The 27,204-nt window shown below is 28.7% G+C and overlaps 1 protein-coding gene across 1 annotated transcript in view; it reads right to left on the reverse strand.

Annotated features, from left to right (window-relative positions):
- Nucleotides 1-23,141, reverse strand: part of LOC122526665 (atrial natriuretic peptide receptor 1) — a 151,800-nt gene extending 128,659 nt beyond the window's left edge. Inside the window, exons 1-3 of the mRNA XM_043650187.1 lie at nucleotides 21,921-23,141; nucleotides 9,698-10,093; nucleotides 6,700-6,814 (exon numbers count right to left, since the gene is read on the reverse strand). Of these exons, the coding sequence (XP_043506122.1) occupies nucleotides 6,700-6,814; nucleotides 9,698-10,093; nucleotides 21,921-22,326 (917 nt within the window). The 5' untranslated portion in view covers nucleotides 22,327-23,141. The remainder of the gene's footprint in view (nucleotides 1-6,699; nucleotides 6,815-9,697; nucleotides 10,094-21,920) is intronic.
- Between the last annotated feature and the right edge of the window lie 4,063 nt (nucleotides 23,142-27,204).

The following is a 27,204-nucleotide window of genomic DNA, read 5'->3' on the forward strand; positions in this document are numbered from 1 at the left end:
TGATGTTTTCAATACGATCATGTTAAGTTGAACTAGTCTTGTTAATTTATTGTAAAATAGAACGTAATACGTAAACAAATGTTTTTGTTGTAAAATTACAGTTGTTTGAGAATGCAGTGTATTTTTACTGATTAAAAAAATGAATATAATCATAAAGACGGTATTTCAAAACCTATAATACTAACTTTCAGCTAACAACAATGACTAAAGACAATCAATTAGTTTCTGCACATCATATAAGAAATGCGAATTTACTACCAAAACTTATTTTTAAGTTTACTTCTTTTGGATTTAATTTTTTTTAGATATTTACGTCAAAGATATTGTTTAGTAATATAAGATACTAAGATATTTGACCTTTATATAGTATTGATAAGTTTGATAATGGTAGTACATTATGTATTAGGACGACTGAAACAGTCTGTTAAGCAACGATTGTTGGCATTCGTCCTTTTGTTTAATGGACAATTTGCATCACAGTTATGCGCAAATGGTTTATTTTGCTTTTTTTTTAAGAAACAAAAAAGAAAAGTTATACTGTATTACTCGCTGTTTTAATGTATTAATAGATATTTAATGTGGTTGTGTTTCTATTATGATATAATAAGAAAAAGTTAAATGGAAAATAAATACTTGATTGGTAGCAATATGAAAATCATATATTATTACAATATTTTAAATTTTATTATTAAATAATAAAATTAATTTTAGTCATTCTTTTAAATGCCACAAACAAAATTAAATTAGAAGAGTCTTCAGATAAAATACGGAAAGCTGCAAGAGAGCTGTTAGAGAAAAAAGATTTAGTTATTTTAAAGAAGCAAAAGTTTTATGATATACAACAATTTACTCAAGCTCATTTATGTTATAAAGTTAATGACAATGTCACTGCATAAAATGTGAGCAAAAAATAGTTTAGGGAGATGAACTCGAAAATTAATTGATCAATTATATTTTAAGAATGGAATCAAAATTCTTTGGAATTACAGTTAATGATGTAAGATTAATGGCTTATCAGCTTGCAATTGGCAAAATAATTAAACATCCGCTTGAAAATGGCACGGCTGGAAGAGAATGAATAGATCGTTTTTTTATGTGTCATCGAAACGCGATTCCATTAAGAAAACCGTCAGTTGCCAGAACTCACGACTTTACTAGAGAAAACTAAATGCTTATTTTTGATATTTTTTATAAGGAATATGCAGTACTAACAGCAATATCATATAAAGAGGATCCACTCTACAATATGAAAAAATTTGCACCATAAAAGGAATTGAAAAGTAGCAGAACAACCTAAGTAGCCGATTCGGCTGCTCCAAATACTCAACTGAAGTCGAATAATGCAATACGCATATTTTGCGACAAAAGATTTTCCGAAAATTGTAAAGGCGAATTGTAGATTCAGTATCCATCATGCCAATTATGGGTTTACTATGATTGTGTAAGTCTATAAGGCCGTTTGTTCCAGTCCCTTTCTGGAGAGCGGTTCAGTTTTTATAACGTTATCAAAATGAATCTGATGAGATATACTTTGAATAAACTCACTTTATACTTTGATGACTATGTTACGTCCTGTGCTGTTTTCTTTTTCTTTTATCTACTACACTCAATATTTTTCTCGCCGAATGCTTATATTAGGTAACCCAATATAATTTTATTACTTAATCTAAAGAAACAGACTACAATCATTTCCTAGGCACGTGCGGTATTTTTCATGAGTAAAAGATACGCATAATCCTTTCGCTTCGAGCCTTGCATATATTCGGCATCCACGAAATAACCTGTGGGTACAAGCGCCGCATATCTGCGGCGTTCACGCGTAAAGTTTTGTAAATATATAAATACCTATATTATGTATAATTTTATAAGACTTTTCATGTTAAAAATGTAAATTATACTTGTCATATTGAAGCAACGATTGTTTTATTCAGCACAGATGTTATTTCAAACTTATGTTAGGAAAACGTATATATACAGGGAAATTGATCTAAGGGTAAGTCGACGACGCTGAATCGAATGGTGTTAATTTTTTTGCAATAGGATCCCGAGTTTTTGAGAAAAAGGGTAAAAAAGGGTAAAAAAGGGTAAAAAATGGATTTATCTTAGAATCTAGGCATTTAATCGAAAAAAGTTTCAAACAAAAGTTGTAGAGAATTAAAAAATACATAAAAAATGTCCTATAGTTTATCTTCGTATTTGCAAAAATAAGCGAGAAAGAGTGGTAAAAGTAATTGTAAGATTGGAGGAAATCGTCTTACCCCTCAGTCAGCTTTTACATGCGAGCGGGCTAGTGTGCGTGCGAGCGTCCGTGTGTATTAATCATAAACGAAGGATCGATCTTTGGCAATCTTGGGGACTCTCGGTCTTGAATGCAAGTGCGAGTGAGAGAAGAAACCGATATTTCCCTTTTCTATTTGTTTAGGCGATAACGAGTATTTTTTGTCCTGGCCATCGATAGTTGAGCGTTCTGTATAAGATTTTTTCTTTCGGTAGCAAGCATTTTTCGTTTTGGCCGTCGAGTGTCGAGCGTTCTGTATATCTATATATATCGGCGTATAAGCGCGGCGTTATTAAATCGAATCTTGATGCTTATGGCACGCTGTTTCTTTATTTATTGTCAAAAATAATGAAATTGAAGAAAAGAAAAACAATAATTCTTTCTAATTTTCTTAATAAAATTTATATTAAATTTTTCTTTCTTTTTAATTTTTTTTTCTTAATAAATTAAGAAGGGTCTGGCCCTATTTCGGTGGACTATTCAGTGACGGTACTTCGGCGGACTGGACTACCGAAGCGAAAGGGTTAAGTAAACATCCTGGAGATTTCGTATTTATTATCGTTTTTAACCCTTTCGCTACGGACACCGACTATAGTCGGTGTCGCGTGAACACCTACGCTTACGCTTAAAATTGTTAATATGTTAATTTCTGAATACTCAAAATATACTCCTTTTTATGTTTTTCATATAAAATGACGAAAAAGTTGTTACATAACTCTCAAAAAAGTATCCACACAAGAGAATTCCAAAATGCCATTAAAAGACGTAAGCCACTGCATGGCGCGGTGTCCCGTTCAGTGGCGCTACTCCCGCGGAACGGAGTGCCGTAGCGAAAGGGTTAAGAAATATAACACGACAAAGGAACGGATATCCAATTCATAGGCGTAGACTCATGGAAATTCGTGGACCCGTAGTGTGGACTTTACCCCCAGAAGGCATGCTCCTTGTAATTTATTTAAACCAATGAGCCTTGTAGGCGTCAATGAACTGTCCAATGAAAAACTAAATTTTACATCCTGCAAACAGATTCGATGTAACGAAATAACTGGTCTAAGAAGTGGAAGAAGGAATAGGTCTATAAAGAAGATCAGGAAGAAAACACAATCAATTATTGTTATTCATAATTTTCTGTAATCCGATATTTCTGTAAGTCTGTATTCAGTTTTCGAAATTAAGTCTGCATTCAGTTAAGTAATAAGTCTGTATTCAGATTCAATAATAAGTCTGATTTCTGTTTTCGTTTATAAGTCTGTATCCAGTATTAATTAATAAGTCCGTATTTTGTTCTGTAAAATCAGTGAAACATTTATAAGATTAATCGATAACGTAAAAGAATAAATTTAAAGATAAACGAATTTGAGAGTTAGTAAAGTATTATTAATACCCGCGATTAGAAATATTCTATTTATGTCGAACCAGAGCCATAGAGGCCTGTCTCACCATCAGCAAAAAAAGGTAAAAATCTTATTTTAATTCTTAACTATCTATCTTCACCATATTAGAATTCCAATAGATTTCATAATTTAACTTCCCTCTTCCCCTCCAGTTTTCACATCCCAATCTCATCACTCGCCAAGTCACCAACAATTCTTTAGGTCATTCCTTGGACAAAGCTTAACTGCTTGACCAAAAATAGACCACACCTTTTATTATGCCACTGGACGTAACACTTAAATAAAAATCTTGTTTTCATAAAACAAAAATAGACGGAAACTTATCTCCGTACCTAATATAAAGCAATAATTAAAACTATCTGGACGTTCGGAATGTAACTATGGACTATGACTACTAAAAATCATAAAACTAACCTAAAAACGATGCAATCCATCATACTTTAAACTATAGTAAATACGGTATGTGTCTAAAAACGAAGTAAACAAAGATTTGAAAATAAAATTCGTAACAGAAAAATAGCGCACCTATAATAGAAAGTACAGGCCAAGAACTAGACTATTATCTAGACTAGACCTTATTAAAGAAATCTTATGCAGATTTACCCAGATGACTGCATAGAAAGCATTCCAACAACCTCTTACCTTAACAACTTTGTTGTTGTATTGTATTGAAATAATCTCTAACGGGGAATACATCTACGTAATATTAACGTCCAACATTGCTAATCGTATTTGCCTAAGATCCTTACAGAATCAATTGGAAATTTTATTGGAAATATAAAAAAAATTATTTTCATTTAATTCAATTCTTCGTAGGACGCGCTATAAAATAAAATACGAGAATCCACAGTATTGTTAAATCCAATTTGGATTAATTGAGCATTGAATCGTTGTCTTTATCGCTATTGATTTCTTCCATTTCATTATTTTTTTCTATTTTTGATCACTATGTTATCAAGTATAATTTGAAGAAAAGAAGAATTTTTTCATCATTTATATTTGATACATATATTTCCATAAAAGTGTTGTAAATTATTTCAAAAAAATTGAAAAAAAAAGGAATTGTGTTATAGAAAAACAGTTTTCGTACGATACGATTCTTTATAACTTAAATTCATACAAAGCGTAATGTATTAAATTTATACAAAGCGTAATGTATTATTATTTCATAGCAGAGTCTACTCTTTTTACAGTAACTCAAAAAAATATTCGAACACTACAGTATAAATAACTTTTTAGTTTCATATTTAAGTTGTTTATAAAGCAATCGACTTGATTATTATTTCAAAGTCATTAGAATAATCTTGATTAACAGATATTACCTTTTTTTGAAAATATAATATGCATTTAACTTTTTGCGATCGATGTCGCCACAGTGGCAGCATTTGCAAGACGTCGCAGAAGTCGGTGTCGCAAATTCGGCGGCATAATTTCATTCATGACTATGGAATTACAGAAATTAAAAATTTATGTTTTTATATATTATAAGTACTATTAAACACAACACAAATCAGTTTCAATAAATTCTGCGTTTTTTAATACTCATATATTTGCTTTAAATCACTAAGGGGGAAATAACTTCAAAAAACAAAATTTGCTTTCACTAGCTGATATTTCCATCAGAGAAATTTTCCGATGACTAAGAGTTAAAAAAATATTAAAAATTAACGGATGAAGTAAACAATTAAGTAGTTAAGAAACCTTTATTTATAGCTTACAGTTATCGTAAAATAACAGATGATAGTAAACAGACATTTATTATTTATTAAGTAAAAAGTTTTTAATAAGAAAAATATTGTATTTTCTGTAAAATAAAATAAACTACGCTATTTTTAAGAAATAGAGCATTTGGGTAAAGTAGCGTTGAATTGCAAAGAAGGAGTACTACATCAAAGAAATTAATTGATAATGAACGTAATGGTTTATTGCAAAAGTTGTTACAACTGAAGAAAAGCCAAAAGTTGGTACTGTTAATAAGGTTGCAACTGATTTTGAAGTAAATCATTTGACTGTGGCTAGAATTTGGTACGCAAATTATTGTTATAAATTATAATAGATAGAAAAGTTTTGAACATTTTAATTTGTATAATAACTGAATTAAAACAAAGACTCGAAAATAATGTGCAAATATAAAAATGTACATTTGTAAAAAATTATAAATAAAATTCTGAACAAATTACATGTTCTGAAAAAAATAGTTTCGTAACGGAGTATTAAAATTATTTTATAACTATTAAATCATATTTAAAATAAATGATAGATAAACATAATCCGAATATTATTATGAGTCAAAAATGTATCATTATTTCGTCCGCGAATAATTTTTATTATATAATATATATATATATATATATATATATTAATTATAATATAAAATATTATAAATTTATATATATATAAATTTATGTAATAATTTATATATATTTATAAAGATCAATAAATAGCTTATTGTTAAAAACAATAACTAATTGTAAGATGATTACTTTATAAACAACGGAAATATGAAATTATAAAGCTGTTTATAGCGTAGTATCCAAATATTTTTGGAAGTCATAATACATTTTTCTTTTCTCGATAAGAAGAATAGTATTATTTTATGGGAATGAATAGAACGTTTTAACTAATACTAACAGACAACCTCGATAAGAAAACTCTATGAAGTATCAAGAATCGATCGTAAAAAGACACAGGATAGCAAAGGATCATATAATAACAAGCTTGTGTGATTCGAAACGACCATTATCATCCAACGTTCTGAATCTCTAACCTTCTTTTTTAAAAGCTCGTAAAATGACAAATATGCCAAGAGTTATAAAATACCACGTTATCACGTAATATACTGGTCTGAAAATTAAAAACCATGGAAAATAGCTTGTTCACATTATTACTTTGTCCTCGTTGAAAGGAAGTAAAATACAGAAAAAATTTAATAATTCAGAGTTCCTCAATAACTTCATTTATATTGAATACCATAGAGAAAAAAATTACTTTCCATTATTATCTTTGACAAAGTTTACTTCAACTTACCTAGATGAAAGTTCTATAGAGAAAAATACGTATTCTCCTGAATCAACCATTCCTAGTTCCTCGGCTGCTAGTAGGATTTCTCGAATGGTGGTTGAGTTTGCGCACATGACTACAACTGAAACAAAAGTTGAATTAACGAGCAATTAGCGTCATTAGTATCAAGTAGTAGATAGATTCTATATCAACGAGAGAAATTTGTTATTCTTTTTTATTAGTTTTTTAAAGATGTTTTTCCTAATCAATTTTCGAAAGAAAAAAGACAACTTAAAAGTATTACAGAATAAAAAAGATCAATATCTCACTATCATATATCATACATCAAGATGAATTCTGACGTAATAGTTAGACAAGTCACCGTGCGTGTTATAAACATTTACTCGTACGTAAAGTCGTAAAAACATTTTATGATTGTTGATGTCATATTGGTCCCGATCAGAAACCAACTTTTCAAAACGACGCAGAGTGTTTCGCTTAATAGATAAAAATTTACAATTTTAAGTTTTTAATCGACCAAAATTTAGATTGTAAAATATTAGTAAAGAAAATATGTAACAATTCTTAATATTACATAAAATTTTTAACGAATATATCTATTTAATAATAAAATTGAAAAGTAAAGTTTAATCAATGTAGTATTCCATATCCATTCATAACTTTTAATGAATATGACCATTTATTGATAAAATTGAAGGGTGAAAGTTTAATGGAAAAATCAGCAGATTATTTCATATTCACCTGTAACCTTTAATGAACATATCGATCTATTGGTAAAATCGGATCAAAAAGTTTAACACGAGATTCCATATTAGTACTTATTACTTAAAACGTGTACAATAAAGAAAATATTTGTTTTTTTTAATTTCATTATTGTAAGTATAGTTTAAGGCCTTACATACTTCTAGCAGCACCAAAAATGCGCTAAAAGAAAAAACTTTTTTTTAGTAGGGATAACAATAGAAATTAATAAAAATAAATAGTACACATTGTTTATTGGTATTTAAACTTTATTAACAATTTTATTTCACTTTATTTTTACAAAAATTACTATATTAAAAATTACGTGATTCACAACACTAAGAAAAATAAATTACTCAACGGTCTGCATTATATCTCCAGAAAATTGTGATCGATCTACAGAATTTAAAAAATTTCTTGTAAAATAAAGTTGTAAAATAAAGAGCCGGAATTTTAAATTTTTGAAAATTTAGTAATTTATAGCAGTTTAAAAAAAAAGTATGCATTTACGTCATAAATTTTACACGTTAATTATTTTTATAAAATTTTTAAATCCAAGTATCCAAAATCCGGCTTGACAACTATAGAGAAAACGATTTCGAATATTTAAAAAAAATCGCATTAAAAAATATTAAAAACTATATGAGTTATCATGCCGACCATGGTGGAAAAAGTAATTTCAAAAAAAACGCTTTTAAAGTTTCAAGTTAAACAAAGGACAGCTATCTGTGCGCACCAAACTCTCGTCGGGCAATCACAGTTTCTACCATAACTTTGGATCTATGCAGAATTTTTGCAATCGACTTTTACAAAAATAATCCTAAAACTATAGAAAACAACAATCCGTTACAAAAAATATCGATTTTTGGAAAATTCTAGACGTATGTAAGGCCTTAACTCATAAAAAAGGTTTATAATGTTATATAACCTTGAAGTCATGTACTCTATATGAATATATCTATATGTACTTTAAAGAACTTATTTTACTTTCTCAGGAGAAAAATATTACAATTAGGTTATATCTCAAAAGTTAGTTTGCCAACTATAAGTAATACTCCGTGTAATATAATTATGTTAATATAAATTGTATTATAAATTTTACATTAGGTAAATGTTTTCCTAGACGCTAATAAAAGGTTAATACTGCATCAACTTTAAAATTTATGAATTATTTTAATAAAATAAAAAACACAAACTATTTAATTTTAATATTGAATTTATACAAACTTTGAAGTTACTTTAAAAAAATAAATCTTCATAAGTACCTTTATCATTTTTATATATGTACTACTTATAGACAAATTAAACTTACATTCGAGAAAAATTAATTTTCTTAAATTTTCTCTAAAATAAACAAAATTATGGAAATTGTTATTCATTAGAAATGTTTACTTACTTTAATTGAATTAAGAATTTTTATATAATTCTAAAAAATACAAACTTCTTCATATTGATAGCTAAAAATTTGGTATTGTTTCTAACATGTTCAGGAACTTCATAAAAATAAAAATAAAATTTAATAAAATTTAACAAAAATTTCAATTATAAAAATAATTTGAAATCAAACTTTTTAAAAATTAAATCTGTTGCTACAAAATATTTTTTATTTTCTTTTATAGTAAGTATAACTTTTGTCCATATTTAAACAACATCATCAACTGTTATTAATTATTTAAAAAATATTAAAAATAAAATAAAATAAACTAAAAACTTTGTATGCATAGGAAGCTATAATGTTTGTTTCGAATATCCAAATACTTGATCAGAACACCGTGCGATGTCGATACTAAAGGTAAAATAAGAAAAAAAAAACAGAATGGATAGAAAAAGAACTAAAAAATCTAAAAAGAAAAAGTTTCATTCTTTTCTCTTTCTTCCCTTTAATTCAATAAAAAATTTGGAAAACCCTAAGATCCCTCTCTCATATCTTGAAACTACACAAATGGCTTGAATTCTAGCTTCCCTTTGTAGTCGAGATACCGTTCCCATCGAAAGTAACTCACAAGGTAAAGCGAGTTAGCTGTTTAATAATAAAGAAACGTGCATAAAGAACACTTTACGCTCGCATAAACTGCATTCATTTTATGAAAGCTTCGGGGAAATAAATATATACTGTGGGAGTAAACCAAGGCGAAATGTAAGTAAAATATTGTTGAAGTAGAGGAAAACGCAATGAGGAAAAAAAGAAAAACTAAATATGTAGGTAAAGAAGAAATAAAAAGAAATGAAAAGAACGCCTTCGAGGGGTACGAAGAACACTTACTCCTGGCAGATTTTGACACAAAAAGAAGAAGATTCCTGTAGTCCTCGGCATTAGTTCTTTCCTGATTGAAGCTTCTGTGAGCTGGTGTTTGATTCAAAGCAGTAAAGACAGCACCCAATGTGAAATGGCACTCGGAGTTACCACGACTGCTTGCCATTGCATGATTATGATACAACAATCCAGCAATTTTCCAACCAAATCGTTGAAGAATGTGTCTTAGTGCTTCGCCGACCAAACGATGGCTGCCCATCATTCTGGTCAAGGTCGGATAATGTTCATCCTTGTGACGAAAGGCCTCAGCCTGAGCACCTGCCGTTAGCACGGGAATCCCCCATACTCCAGCGTATCTTGCAACTGGTGCGATTACATAGTCGCAAACAGGACCCAAAAAGGCATCTGTTTTTGTTAAAAACTCACTCATCAAGAATTCGAGAATGACGAGATTATAGTTCGTGCCTGTTTGCTTAAAAAATGCTTTCTCTCTCTCTTTCTTTCGAAAAATTAAAACAAGCATTCGAATCAGTTTTGGATTCGAAATTGAAAATAGAATTGAAGTGAATGATACGATAAACAGGTTAGTATTTAACTGTACAAGATGACTCACACACACACACACACACACACACACACACACACACACACACACACACACAGAAAAAGGTCATTAATTTAGGGTATGCTTTTTTAAGTCATGCTGAATAAAAAATTACATAACAATTTTCGATTGTTGTACGCAGGATGAAAAGAAATTGTAAAATAATATCAAGTAATACAAGTATAGAATAGTTTTTTCTTGGTGTACACAAGTTCTAATGCTGTTTCGACTCAATTTCAATAATCTGCATATACTGAGCTCATAATTTCGCTACATTATTATTTACACACACAAAGTTGTACATCCGTCAATAAATAATAAAAGATTTATCAATTTGGGGTATAGCCATATTGAAGCCATATTGAAGCCATATTGAATAAAATTGTATCTCATAATTTGTACTTGTTTCATATAAGACCTAATATTATTATGATCCTATTCCAGTGATCCATATATTCTGAGCCTACTATTTTATTTATTACTGACAAAAATTCTTCATTCTCTAATTATAAATTAAAGAGTATAACTTAGAGTATGATTTCTATAATGGGTACGATGACTTTTGTTTCACATTTACTCACACTCCTATTGCGCATGAGAAGAAAGCCTAAGAGCTATCACACTCAGCCCTATTTACTGTTTCGCTTCATTCTAAGCTTATTTTACATGCTTTTTGAAATCATATAAATAATAAATCAAAGTGTGTGGAACAGTTTTTTTTTGATAAAATAAAATCTAATATTGTCGTGACTCAGTAATCCGTTAATTCTGATTTTGTTATCCTATTATATTATTCACTACAGATATCAAATTATATACTTGTAAATAAAAAACTTCAGATTTAATTTCTGAAGTCATATTTAATATAAAAAAGTATTGAATAATTTTTATTTATTATCCAAAAAACTTTACTATTGTAACTTCATTCCAATCATCCGCATTTTTCGAGCTTGTAATTCTACTAGATTATTTATTACAGATATAAAATTAATCCTGTCAATGAAAAATTAATGACCAGAATACCAATTTGACTAGTATTGTATGAACATAATGTCCATTTTCTATCAACTTTCTAACAATGACTTCTAACAAATTCATTTATTTACTACGACTAAATCCACAAATCTAATCCCTCTAAACTATTATCTCTAGGATTTAATGAAAAATCTGGTTTGCAAAAGAAAGGTTGAAACGAGAGAGGCATTAATCAAACGTATTTTGGACACTGGACGCTTCATATGGAACAGTCATAATGAACTTTTGAACTTTTGAACTCTATATGTACAATTCACACATCAGTACAATAATCCCTTTAAGTAAAAAGTAATACCAACTATCATTCACTTCGATATCATCGACTTAGATGTTAAGAACACAAAAAATGTCGAAATGTGAAAATGTGAACTGGATTTTAGAGATTTCCTGTCTTAGAATGTAAGTTATGGTGGTGAAATCTTACATTATCTATTTTCTTTGAAGTCCAGCCACTATTATACTGTAACCGTTCAAAATTAGTCCCTTATTCCTATGAACCTATTAACTGTCTTAAAACATGAATTATTATAATGAAATTTTACATTACATATTTAAGTGAACCCAACAACTATTACACTACAACCATTCAAAAACGAAACTTGTCTATATTCATATAAATATTTTTATTCAAAATGACTTAATAAATCACATTTCTAAATACACCCAGTATAATATTCAGGTAGATAAAAGCAATATGCAAAAAGTCTTCCGAAGATAGGGAAATCATATAATAAATCGTAAAAGAAAGTTAAAAGCACGCCAACGCGAAAGAAAACTTCTTAATTAAGTATCTTCGTATTTCTTTTCTTGTTACTTTTTCTTCCTAATTAAAATCAAACTCTTTGTATCGCGTTTCGCTGCCAACGTTGAAAATATTATGCAGATGGTTTATAATATTTCATATAAGGTGTAGAAACAGAGCAATAAGGTCTTTGAGATGTATCCAATTAAGCTCGTTTCTATCTTCATCGATCGTTCTATGTGATCCACAACGAAGCTCGTATTGGCTTCAGTGACATCATTGCGGCTACGTATTTCGGCACAAAGTGGTTCACGCTCGATTAATGTACGCCAAGCTATTTGGCCTCAACGATACAAGAACAAATAGGTATAACTCAGCAACCCCTCTTATGACCAATCCAAATTTTGTTCAGATAGAACAACCCTACTTGCTAACTTCTTACCTATCTTTCATTACATATAATCAAGATTTATAAACTAGCTTTATCAAGAAAACTTTTCTCTTTCTTTCTCTTAAAACTAAATTTATTATACTATGACTGGTCAAATAATTGATTTTAGATCTTATATTAAAATTTTGTATTCAGTATTATTGCATTGTTTAATTTAACAATTAAAAATGATATATATATACACATTATTTTATTAAAATTTAAGAATTTTGTTACTCATTATTTGGACTTGTAAATATCTAATTGATTATTATTTTCATTCAATTATAAGATATATAAATTTTATTTGAAAAATCGATTACGGTAATAAATAAATAATTATAAATAAATTGTTGGTAGATTTAATATTTAAAGCCGATAAAGTTTCGTTTGAATATCTGTAAATACTTCATCAAAATAAGAAATTTTCCAATTCGATAAATCTGAAACGTATAACGACTGATCAATTGACCGATTTTGAATTATCGAAATAAACATTTTTCATTTAATATTATTACTTTTCTTCCATTTGTTTAACGGTGATCATAATTATAAATATTGTTTTCTTATTATCTAAAAATTGTTTCATTCATTATTTAGATCAATAAGTATCAAATTGTCTATTATTTACACTCGATTATAAATAATATAATTTTGATTTGCAAAACTGATTACGATATAACTAATATAAGTATATAGACGAAAGCATTGGTCGATTTATAATATTATTAGGAATAATTAATTTTATTTGAATAAACGTAAATAATTATTCACAAGATTAAAAATCCAATTTTCAAGTTCGATTAACCTTAAACATATCACTAATTAAATGTTCGATTTTAAGTTTGGAATTAAATTCTGCACATAACGTAATAATTTTTTCCATTTAACCTTTCTTGACAATTGTAGCTACTATTTTATTATTATCTGATTATCTCTAACTTATTGTATTAATTAATTTATTATTTAAACCAGTGCTAAATTAACTATTATCTACATTCAATTATAAAAAATATAAATTTTTGTACAAACTGGTCATTTAGCTGGTTACAGTAAGAATAGATAGAATAACTATATCTAATATGAAACTCTAAAATATTTTGTTTAAACAATATCAACAAGTGGTTCCTAAAATATGTGCCTCAATTCCTTAAGGAGCTATGAAATATTACACAATTTTCATCATTTTAATTCCATTTGCAAATTTATTTTTGTACGAAGCTGAGTTTATGGCAGTTGATGTGATAAAATCTAAGTTTCGCATGAAAATCAATTTGGAGAAAAAAATGTGGGTTACTATATCTAATTTAATTCCACGATTAGAGAAAATGTACGGCAACCGACAGTCTCATTCATCCATTAATTATTATAATTAGTTTAAATTGTTCAATTACAGGTTTTTGTGATCTAAAATGTGTTTTTTTATTTTTATCTAACTCTTGCACGAAATTATTAGATTATTAGTTATTTTCCAAAGTGTACTTTTTGGAATTTGACACACGGCGCCTAAGAAAAATTTGGAATTAGTATGAGGAGCGATTTATTGAAAAAATTTAGGAAATACTGATGTAAACTATCAAAAACTAGATGAAATAATATTTAATTATCTATAAAATAAAATCACGTTTACATTTAATTTTTTTTAGAAAATTTGTTATTAAAAACGAAGCATTTAATGTCAATTTCTGCAGCGCTAATTTGTATAACTCGTCAAATATATTGCTTCTAATGTTTTTTTTTTTCATATTACGGGATTCCTCGAACAATGCACAATTAAAATTCAAGAATTATTCTTATTTAAGAATTTAATTTATTTTAATTGGGTATTAAATTGTTGTCCTCATCATTACCGATTTCTTCTGTTTATTAATTTTTAATTTTTTTTTCTTCACTGAATTATCTGGAAGAAAATAAAAAATTTCGTTCTTAACGATTTTCTATTACGCGAATTCATATGATTCAAAAAGTATTTTGTTTTTACATTATTTACAGTAACTTCAAGAAACAGAAACTTTTTCAAACTTAACTCAATATTAACATATGAAAATCTATTAATTTTGTCATTTTAATAACTAAAATTTTATTTAAAAAAAACTTTTGTATACGGTAGAAAAATTTAAAAAATCAAATCATTTCGTATTCAGTACAATATATAATCACTATAATTTACTTTAATATTTAAAACAGAGTTTAAAACGGCAGAAGTAAAGTTGTACACCTGTAACTGTGGTATACACCACAATAAAAAGTCATGAAATTTAATTTAAATTCCATAAAAGAAATTAAATGTAAATACTTTCAATGTATACAAACAAATATTAGATACAGTTATCCAATTTATAAACCGTCTTTAAGTTTAGGGTAAACACAATATCTTCCATTAATATTGTAAAACTGCCTATATTTATTCTATTATTTGCACGAAACTTCATCATATTGTATTTACTTTCCAATCCATTTTGTTCATATTAGATTCCATATTTTAAGATTTGTTATTTCCATTTTCCCATTTTCCATTATAACTTTAAAAGAAACATAAACTTTTATAAATGTAACTGTTAATATACACAAATCTATTAATTTTTTCATTTAGAACATAAAAATTTCATTAAAAGAAAAAAGAAATATCTCTACGTCAAGTAAGTTTCTGTGAATAAGTTAAGTGTTAAAGATTATATCTCCCATAAACATAACCGACCATATTTATTCTATTATTTGCTCGAAACCTCATCATTTTACATTTACTTTAGAATTCATTTTTATCTTTCCACATCCCTCTCACTTGTTCTTTCCTTTTTATCTTGTACTCTCTGTCTGTTTTTTTTCGGGACAAGAACAATAAACTATCGCACAATATCGTAGAGGGAACATATACCATGAAATATCGCATGTCTAAAGCTTCTCATACGTGTATAGCATGTAATATACTCTAACCAACCCTTCTTTGCGGAAAACAACCTTTTCGTCGGGATAAGGATAATACATTTTTCTCACGTATACCTTCTTCCAACAGCACAATCTCATTATAACTTGTTTCAAGCTTATATCATCTTTCTTCGTTCAAAAATTACATGTGTTGTTTAAAAAAATATGAGAAATCAAATGAACAAATCTTTTATTTTTGACCAGTTTTATTGAAGGCAAAATCATTGCATTTAAAATAACTCGTAAAAATATTCTAGCACTGTGGTATGATTAATATTATGATTTCGTAACTTGATTGTCTATTCAGTAATTATCCTGGTTATTTTTGTTAGCAACGACAAACGTATACAATTGATTTTAAATATTTACATACAATAAGCAACAAGAGTATTCATACTCGCTCCTACTGTAAGTTTGAAATAATTGATATTTAATTGTTATGCAAAACTTCAAAATTCTAATACACAGAAACCAATTTAAGATTATTAAATTTCTAAATAGAGAAATTTAATGTTACATAAATGAACATTAACTACAATACTTTGTAATTAATTTTATGACTACATTGTTCTCACAAGACTATTTGTACCTAAACAAAATATAATAAAAATATAATTGATTATTTAATAAGTGGTACTTAGTTCTTTTTTGCATTTTTGAATATCTATGAGACTATGAGGCATATTCTAATAAAACTAATTCTTTTATAATTTATGTAAAAGTAAACTTTTATTACCATGAAAGTTTCTTTTTTAATAAAATTTATATTATCTTAAAATACTAATAATTCTCAAAAATTTTTTTGTTTATAAAAATTTGGAAACATTACATTACAAGTAAATATTACTTATTTAAAATTGAGAGGGGGAGGACGAATACTTCTGTAGTTCACTGTAAATTTCATAACAATAATTATTCAAAGAAATAATGTCACATTTTTGGTTCAAAAAAATATTCGGATAATGTTTATATATAGATTTTTTATTTTAAAGCCTATCTCAATATTTGTTCGGCTTATAATTTATAATTATTTAAAATATTCTATTTCTATATTTTTGCCCATTCATTTCACGCCTTTGTTCTAATGCAGCTAATAAAAAAAATTCTAGTTTTTCGAGTTTCTCTATTTAATTCATCCCAAAAATTTTCAATGGTATTAAAGTCTGTTAATTATGAAGAATTTTAAAACATTTATTACATTTACAAGTTTCATTACAAGAATGCTTCACAAAATAACCACAGACCCACACTGCACCATAGACATAATTAGTACGGGTCATCAGTGTCCCCTGTGGCATTCAACATGTTAATCAAGTAACATTAATTTATAACTGATAGTTATCATAAAATAACGGATAATAGTAAAGAGACATTTGTTTTTGATTCAGTGAAAAGTTTTTAAGAATAAAAATATTGTATTTTTTGTAAAATAAAATAAAATACGCTATTTTTAAGAAATAGAGCATTAGGATAAAGTATTATTGGATTGCAAAGAAGGAGTACTACATCAAAGAAATCAACTGATAATGAACATAATGGTTTATTGCAAAAGTTGTTACAACTGAAGAAAAGCCAAAAGTTGGAGGACAATACTGTTAATAAGGTTTCAACTGATTTTGAAGTAAATCGCAAACGATTGTTGCGTGGGTATCTATGGGTAGAATTAGGTACGCAGCTCAAAAACAATACAGTGATGGTAAAATCTTTGCAGATATTTCTTCAGAAAAGAAATCAAAATACAAGTGAAAACGGAAGAATTATTTTGAAAATTTGACTAAAATTAAAAATGTACCTTTAAGAAAATTGTAAGCGCATATATTTTACCGTTAAACCTACCCTAATGGATAAAACAATTTAAACGTTCTGGATGTAGGATACTTCAATTTTATACGGTCTTTTCAACGTAAAGCTTCGCCTAATAGAATTGACAACCTGATTGAAAGAATTCAACGCACATATAAAAAATTAGACAGAGAAATGCTTGATAACGTTTTCTTAACATTACAAACATATATGAAATCAATTATGTTGGCTGAAAGAAAAAATTCCTACAAGATTCCTCATATCAATAAAGTAAACTTCGTTGACGGTCGGTTATCAGCCAATGTAACGTATTCTGAATGAGTCCTAGGAAAAATCTGGTTTCCTTTCGATCAAAATAACTTTGTATTTAAAATTCTTTTTACTTAACTGAAGCTACAACTGTAATTATAAATGTATGTCACAAATTCGAACAAAAATAATTTTGAAATGTATACGGTCTATTGCTAAAAACAATAACCAGAGTTATTGCTTTATAAACAACCGAAATATGAAGTCAAAAAGTTAATCATACTATAGTGTTGTAATATTTTTTTGAGTCACTGTACATATCGTCGATGAATTTTGTTTCCATCAACTCTAACAAAAACAATATACATGCACTAGACATACACAAAAATCATATTATCTTACGGATACGATATTGACTGTCAGATAGTTTGAAAAATTTTCTTTTTTTGTGGTTTCCTTTTTTTATTTCCCGGAAAAATCAGGAGATCGTACATTTTAATTTTGTAATCTTGATTCATCAATATGCCCACGCTGATTAGTCAGTTCGTTTGCAGTTTGCTACTTCCTCTTTTCTCTTTTTCTTTAGATACCGTACTGTCAATTTATACCAGCAAATCGAACGCAATCGTTATTCAATCCGCGAGCCCTTCGGACTAGCTATCTACAAATTCAATTCTATATATATATATATATATAGAATACTCTATATATATAGGATGACTCAAAAATCATAGATCAACCTGAAAGAGGTGACAAAGAAGATTATTTAAACCAATGGAAATCCTTAGTTATAGTTAATTGATTCATCATCATTTTTATAATACTATACAGTGACCATCAAATTTGCCAAACATTAATTATGGACTCCCCCCTCCTTTTATAGAGTTACTTTAATACTAAACTTACTGAAAGTCTTTTTAAACGTATTTATACCGTAACCGTTCAAATGGCAGATCTTTATCAAAAATTAAATTTTTTATAATTGAATATAAATAATAGTCAATTTTAGTATTGGATTAAATAATAAGTAGAAAAATTAGTAAATAATAATAAAGGATTGACTGTTGATTTCTTATTATAGGATTAATTTAACACTAAATCTATCAAAAGCTTATTTCAACCAACGTCAAATGATCGAACTTTAATGAAAGTTATATTTTTTATGAGTAAATACGTATAATAATGCAATAATTTGCTACTAACTTAAATAATAAATAAGACAATATTTATGGTTATGATTCCTGCAAAGTAAAATGAAGAAAAATCAAAATAGAGTTTTCATTTGAAAATTTCAAAGTGGTCGTGTTAAGTTTAATATTAAAAAATAGTAAGATTACTTTGTTTTTTTGAAATTCTTAGAAAGAAGGGTTAATTTTTTTATAGGATTTATAGAATAAAGTTTGTTTAACAGAATGTTAGAATGTGTAGGAGCTTTTTGAAATAATTCGAATTTTGGATCAAATATGAACCAATCGAAGTTCGTTTTCTAACAAGAATCAAAGAAAACTCGTTTGCATTGCCAATTTCATATTGAAGCAGCAAGAAGACATTCAAGAACAATTTCTAGAAAAAAAACACTTGCATGCTTTTGTAAATAAACTAAATTGTCTTTTTGCTAATAAAATTGTTATTAACTTGTATAGAGTCTTTTTAAGTTTTAGAAATTGGATAACAATACAAATATAGTTTGTTTTATTGGAAATAACTTTTCTTTGATCAAAGATTTTTGTGACACCCTCTATGTGAGCATATATGTATTATTATATTTACATATACAGGGTGTCCCATAGAACACTAATCACGATTTTTCAAATACTTGCGATAACCTGACAAAAAAATACTTTACCTTGACCTTGAAAGCAAAGAAATGAAAATTTCAACAAAAAATAACAATCTGCTTTAATGAACAAAATTTTTATTTATTATGAAAAGAATCAAATCTACATTAGATTCAGGAACCTTGATTATATGAACGCAAACGATTTCATTTAAAAATCACATTAAATATTCGAATTGAAATCAATATTATGTAGGCACAATTCCACTTTATGTAGTAGATTTCCATTAGTTGTTCTTACGGTACTGTCGTAGCGAAGTTCTTTGCATGGTGTACAGATTCGCTGCTTTAAATGTTCTTTATTTTCTAATGTAAAAGCATAAAATTACGACTGTAAATAAGCCGGAAACAGCACTGTGGTAATGTTTGTGTTTTGTTTAAGTAACAATAAATTACACACATAAGTAAGTGTTTTGTGTTTTTAAAAGCACTTGTTCCTTTTGTTCGCCGGCGATAAAAAAAATAATTTTTTGTTGAAATTTTCATTTCTTTGCTTTCAAGATCATCTAAAGGTCACAGTATACTATATCGTTGAATTTATATTAATATGGGCTATAATACTGTAAAATCAAAAATACTAAGTGCAATTAAAAAGATAAAAGTAGCCTTAAAAAACATTTAAAAAAAAATTTTTTTATTGCAATGTATAGTCAATCAAAAACAGATCAACTTTTGTTTAAAGTATTTTTTTGTCAAGTTATCGCAAGTACTTAAAAAATTGTGAGTAGAGTTATGTGGGACACCCTCTATATACGCAAACAGCAGCTTATCCTCTATACATATTTTCCATTAGTATCGTAACGAAAAATACATTTCCTAAGTGAAAAAATATGAAATGTTTGAAATAAAATCACAATCGTTGAGGAAAATCGTTAAATAAATCGAAGAACGGAGAGAATTTTTTGTTAAAGTTTTAAGACAACGAGGAGAGATAAACGAGGAGGCACCCTCGAACTAGAAGACGAATGTAAAAGGGTGAGAGTTCAATTGACTCCGGTAGGGATGTGGAGGAACAGGGGAGGGCGAAACAAGAGGAAGAGGAGAAAGAGAAGAGAAAAAGGGGGGAAAAGAAGAAGTACTGGGACCTTTACTTCGTCGCCATATACCAAAGGGGGCATTTCGAGAGATCGAAATAATTAAGCGTAATTAAGAGAAGGAATTTGAGTGCCGATAATAAGAAAGAAAATAGTAGTCGTCGTCGCGAATTAGATAACCAAGCAAATATATACTGAATAGCCAAGCGCAACTGGTCAACCCAAGTTATCCAGACTCTCTCATGTCAGAGTAAACTCGGCTTTGGTTGATTGACCGGACAACCGTCTTGCAGAACTCCGTACTCTTTGACCGATTCCTCTTCTTTCTTATTGTTGCTTATGAGTTTACTTACACTCGAAAGAGACAGTCTGCAGCTGCGAACCCACCGATGAAATGGACTTATAATGACGTCAGTTCTTTATAAAAATAGGGCCGAGTTTGCTACGCGTAGCACGGCTTTAAACGCGGAACGAGGAGCAATTAAAACGCAACGGACTCTCCTTCGTCTGCCTTTGTATCATATTCTTGATCTTTTTCTCGATTTTTTTACATTTATTTTCTCTCTCTTCATTTTCTCTTTCCTTTTTTCTTTTCTTTTTTTTTGTTAACCTTCCTCTTTCCCTGTTCTCCTCTATTTATTTTTCTTTATCTTTCTCCTTCTAATGGCACTTCTTAGGAAGAAAAAAGTAAAAAGGCAAGACGATGCACATCAGTCGGTACGAATTAATTGACATCGGAGTCCGAAAGCACGGTATACTCCCCCCTCCCTCCTCATCCCATCCTACTGCAACACGATCAGCTCGGTAGTATATCTAACGATCTCTCTTGGGGTTACTGCACCGAATCAACGGGCAAACGAGATCGCCGACAATAAACGTTATTTTCATCGCGATATACACCCGGATAAAACGGGACAACCTATGAATATATCGTATATGTATACCTATATTATACATATATACATGCATAGATACATATGTACTACATACACGAAATCGTATATATACACCTCAACTACCTACGCGTTCGTCCTGATAACCACGTGAAATTGCACTACTTTCAAAGGGAAATATCGAAGATACGCCAAGTACCACAGTTTTTTTCATTAAACTTCTTTTCCATACGCGTCCGTCCAAAACACTTTAACATTTTGTATACGCGACGAATGATATTATACCGTACGAACTACCTACGTATCTACTTATGTAAATATGAAAAAAGTATTTTTTTTTTATAAAATTATTCCATACATTTCTTGTTGATATATCTATGCTAAAGAAACTTATAGCGATGGGTGACGAGCATCTGATGAGCATAGTCAATGACTACTGGAAAATTCTAGGAAAAAAATAAGATTAGAATAATGAGAGAGAGAGAGAGAGAGAGAGAGAGAGAGTGAGAAAGTGACTTTTACGTTGCAAAAGCAACTCCTTTACAGTCTAACGATAATTTACTAGAACGAGTTACGCCTTCATAAAATCAAGACGCGATAAAGACGAAAAAAGAAACAGAAAATAAAATTACGAAAAGACGAAGATAAAGGATAAGAAAAAAGTGGACGATCCGAACGACCTGCTGTCTGATTGATGTAAAACTCGAAGGCAGCCAATGGTCCGTAAGTGCTGGAGCAACGCGAATCTCGGTGGTCGACCTTTATGTTCCATCCTGGTAGGGGCCCTTTTGCCGAGCTAACAGCTTTCACAGCCAAAAGTACAGCGGGTAAAACCCTAGGCAAACTTTGTTCGTGATGCGGATCACCAGGAGCTATCACGGCGAGCTTCACTTCACCCTTCGATTGTTTTCGAACACCGAAACACTCCTTCGAGTTTTGCACTATTGTTCTTTCATTTACAGCAACAGCAGAAGAAGCATCACCAAACGTGCCAAGGGCAGTTAAAATCAATGTAGTATAAAGAAATATAAAAAGAAAAAGGTCAAGGCTGCCAATGAATTTTCGTGTAAACGAATTCACTGCCATATCTGCTGTATCAACAAAGATTTCTCTTCTTTGATTGATCGATTTATTTGCTTTTATTTCTTTTTTCTTGTAGATATTTATCTTATTTTCTTACAATAATCCCACCGAGTTTGATCGAGCGATCGCGTGTATTCTCCTCCCGTCGAACAATCATACTTTCTTCTTTTTCCCTTCTCCCCTTTGTCGTAACCAAATATTCGTGGCATCATTCACAAATAGAAAACGATTTGAACAGTTGTCTAGATGGATCACAAACCTTCTCAATTCTAATCGTCCTCCTTCCGTTTCTCATTAATCCTATGTATTCTCGATGCCCACCCACGCTTTATGAGATAGAATTCACTCCTCGTCGTCACGTGCTTCGCAGCTGACGAGGAGGACGCATCTCAACCATAGAAATCACAAACACAAGCACAAACACTACAAAGATAATTTTCAATGTATTTATCCCTTATTAACACAAATATCCCATACTCACTGTTTGTCGTACTTTTCTCATTTCTACTATTTATTTTGACGAAGAATAAACGCCAATTCAATTTAAAAAATACGTAGAAATAAAATTATACAAATAATTCAAAGTTTAAATATTATTTTACAAATTCGTATTTACTTGTCATGTATTTTAATGACGATTATAATGCAAATAGATTTTGTATTATATTTTCATCGTATGATCATTAATGGGATTGTCAATTTGATTGTTCAAACAAATTTTGTATTAGAATTCGAAGAGAAAATAAAAAGATCTAGTCGTAAGCATCCTTAGATATCGATCAAAATTATCCTAGTAGTGGATCGAGATGCGCTCGGAACGCGCGCGCATTACTAACTGAGAGCTGACGAGGGCGAAAGATAGCACGGGGATCTGAATTGCCCCTCGAAGTCGACGAGATCGTTCCACCTCCACAACCACCACCACCACCTCTATCGTATCCACCTACAACCATTACCACCACTATCACCAACACCAATATCGAACATCAACATCAACACTAATACCAAATACTACTGCAATCTATAGCAATCGCATTTCCTCAGACGGTTATTTTAATGCACGTTCTACATACACAAGTACCTGGATAAAAAAATATTATTCGCTTACATACACTTATATACATTAGTTTCTCGTATGTAAGGTTGGCGCAATTGTGTACGTCGTTGACGAGTAAAATGGAAGAACGCATGCGTCTGATATTGCCCACCCTTCCATTGAAGGTGGAAAACCCCTCCTGTTAAATCTCACCGTACTTTCGACGCACCGTTTTTCTATACTTCGTTCAATCCCAACCTGTCAAAGATCTCGTATTTATACTTCGATTTCGAACGACCATTCATTTTTTATTTCTCTATGAAATTTTTCTTTAACAATTGTTACTTTACTTTATATCTATTTTATGATTAAACTTATTCATTTGATATTTTTTAAAATAAAATTTATGGAAAGTTTATCTAAAGCAATTTATACTTTTTTCATTGTTTATTTACTTATGAAACGTTAGTTATGAAATGTTATTCCACCTTATATCTGTTTAAAGTATGTAAGTATATTAAATTTTTCTTTCTACAACAATTAATACGGGAATCGATCTGATAACTGGGCCTAAATAAAAATATTTTGTGTAATTAAATATAGATACTAGTGTAATAATTTGGTACTAGCTTAAATAATTTTGCCGGTAATTATAATAGTAGATTAAAATAAAACATTGAACAAAGTAAATTTTATAGTTTATGTTATAATATAAATATTTTGAGTAGAAAATAATAACAAATATCGTCAGTTCTATTATTTAATTCATTGTCATAATTATTAATCTAATTAATAAAATAATTTTTAGGTAGATAATAAATTAACAACCATAACAACAATTGTCTTAAAGTAAATTTAAAAAAATCGATAACATTAAGTGGAATAACTTAAAGCTGGCTAAGATAATTAACCCTTTCGCTACGAGTGGTGACTATAGTCACCCAACGCTGACGCTTGCTATGTACGAACGGTGACTATAGTCACCCATGCTGTTTTGTGAATAGAGTATATTTGTAATCGTCATGGCTACCTACCGCGATTGTTTTGCAGTTTGTGCATACTTTTGAAACTGTCTATACGAAAAAATTACATTATTAAAAGTTATATTTTCTAATTGCATTATGTGATATAATTTTTCTATCTTTTCTTTTCTACGGGCGATTACAGATGTTTCGTAAGTGCACACTTTCGGCGCAGCGGCTCGTTCAGTGGAAGTAACGCGCTGAAAAATCGTCTCGTATATATAGCGAAAGGACTAATAATTAATAAGATATTATTTTTAATTATAATTGCTGTAAAGTGAAATTAAAAAAATAGAATACCATAAAATTATAAGATTTAAGAACCGATCACTATCTTCTTTTGTTGTTTTAAAAGGTTTATAGCAGTAGCGGTCTTGGAACTTTTTCGGTTCATAAAAGCCACTTAAGTATAAAAATATTTTATAGTACCCTTCCATATAAAACAATCAATTTTTTATTTGTTCATATTTTATGTGTTATTTCTTATATCGATTTGTTTCTATTATATTTGCGTCTGTGAAATAATTTGTGTTGATTATAGTAATAATTTTTGCTTATTTTAAATAATAAAGATATATAGACAACTTTGCTCTTCAAGCCCTTTAAGTACCGAATCCTTTTTTATACCACCCTGTATACATACAGTAAGTAACAAAAGTATTCGTACTCCACTGTCAGTTTAAACAATTAATATTTTCTTGTAATACAATATTTCCAAATTCTTATACGCAAAAATATATTTAAGGGTTATTAAACTTTTAAATTGATATAAATTTTGTTGCAAGAGAATATTTTATTATAAGAGGAGTAATATTTTACATAACTGTTAAAAAATTAAGTCTTACAAGATATGACCTATCCTTTCAAACGCATTAAAAGAGGCTAAATAAGGCTAACCAAGTACTACTTATAAAAATAGTAATTGTGTTTTTATTATACTTTATGTAGATACAAATATTGTTGTGTGATCAATTTCTTATCATTTATTAGGTATATTTATTTTAACACAAATTTATTATTTATTTATAAAGTAATCATAAATTTGTTATTCTTCGAAATAGTCTCCTTTATTTTCGATGACCTTGGTCTATCATTTAATATTTTTTATCTTGATCTTCTGTAATAAATTTAATATCACGGCATCGAATTAATTGCTACATCTAATAAGTAAAATTATGTTTCTCTAGAAATAAAATGTTTTTAAGCAATTAAGTTTGTATTAGTTTGATATTTTAATAATCCTAAAATAAGCTTCTGCGTATAAGAATTTTATAATATTGTATTACTAGAAAATATAAATTATTTCAATTTTACAGTTGAAGTGTGGGTATGAATACTCCTACGACTTATTGTACTTATACAAGATGTCAAACGTTTCTTGATACATACGTTGTAAACAAATTTTATGCTCAAAAAAAAGAAAAAAATATTTTTATTAGCATAGATCATTAAAGCTTTATTTAAACGTTATAATATATATTATAAAATTATTTAAATCTGTGTGTGCTTCTCACAAAGATGATCTTAAGCGATTTTGCTTATGTTGTTTATTATCCCACTGCTTACTCATCCCACTAGATTTTTATTTGTGAATGAAACTAAAACAAGAAATTTATGCAATTGAAATAGCTACACTTGATGTTACGGTAGAACGAATTAGGAATACAGTTGCAGAAATTAATAGAACACGAAATTTGACATATCATAAACAAGATACTACACACACTTTTGTATTCGCGTAGGTAGGCAACATTTTGAACAGCACATTTAAAAAATTTTACAATTTATGTTATTTGAATAAAACATTAAGTGACCTATATATATATATATATATATATATCATTATTTTCTTATTTTTAAGCGTAGAATACGCTCATGACATTTTTACGAAAAAACATCTAACATCCTGTAAAAGGGATTAATACTGCATAAAGATTGCATTTAAAATTATGTGTTATTAATTTTGTAATAATATTCAAATCAGCACATTCCTGAACAACGAAGGAACCGCTCAGATAAAAGAGAGACAAATGTTTCCTTATAGTTTTTCTTAGTGGATGATCTTAGAAAAAAAATAGATAAAGATCTTGAAAGATAAAGATTGTTGAATAGATTCTTCATATAGATAAGAATTTACATAATTCTTCAAATAGATAAAGATTCTTGAAATATGCGCATAAGAGTGAGATAATACGACAGAGAGAAAAAATAAGAGAAGAAAAATATATAGATTGAAAGCAATAAGGAGAAAGGAGTAAGCAGTGAGATTTGATAAAAGAAAGATTAGGAGGGAGTTTTTGTTGGGATGCAGTTATATATGAATTGTTAGAGAATACATTTAGAGAAATATTATACCTTAGAACATTAATTCGTTAGTTTAGTTATGTTGGTATGTTGTCTCTTTAAAAACCTTTTCTTTACGAATTAATTGTAAGATTATAAACCGTGGACATCTTTACAAATTATTCGAAATAGAATATGAATCATTTTTTAATGATTTTCTTATAGAATGCAAAATTTATATTTGATAATATAGATTTTGTACTCTAAATTCTTCGTTTTGAAAATAAAATTCATAATTTTACAAGACAAAATCACCTTTTTGCTAATTAAATTCATTCTTTTACAAATTAAATTATTCTACATAAATATTTTATTTTAAAAAAATATCAAATGGTAATTAACTTGAGGAGAAATTAAAAATCTTATTACAAAAAGGTGCATATTAGATATTTATTTAAAAGTAATTACCAATTCATTAATGTTGTAGTACATATATATTATGTAATTCATAATTACATAATTAGATTCATTGTATGTATA

Source organism: Polistes fuscatus, unplaced genomic scaffold (assembly GCF_010416935.1).
Source record: "Polistes fuscatus isolate 324 unplaced genomic scaffold, CU_Pfus_HIC Scaffold1, whole genome shotgun sequence".
In the NCBI taxonomy this organism is placed as follows: domain Eukaryota; kingdom Metazoa; phylum Arthropoda; class Insecta; order Hymenoptera; family Vespidae; genus Polistes; species Polistes fuscatus.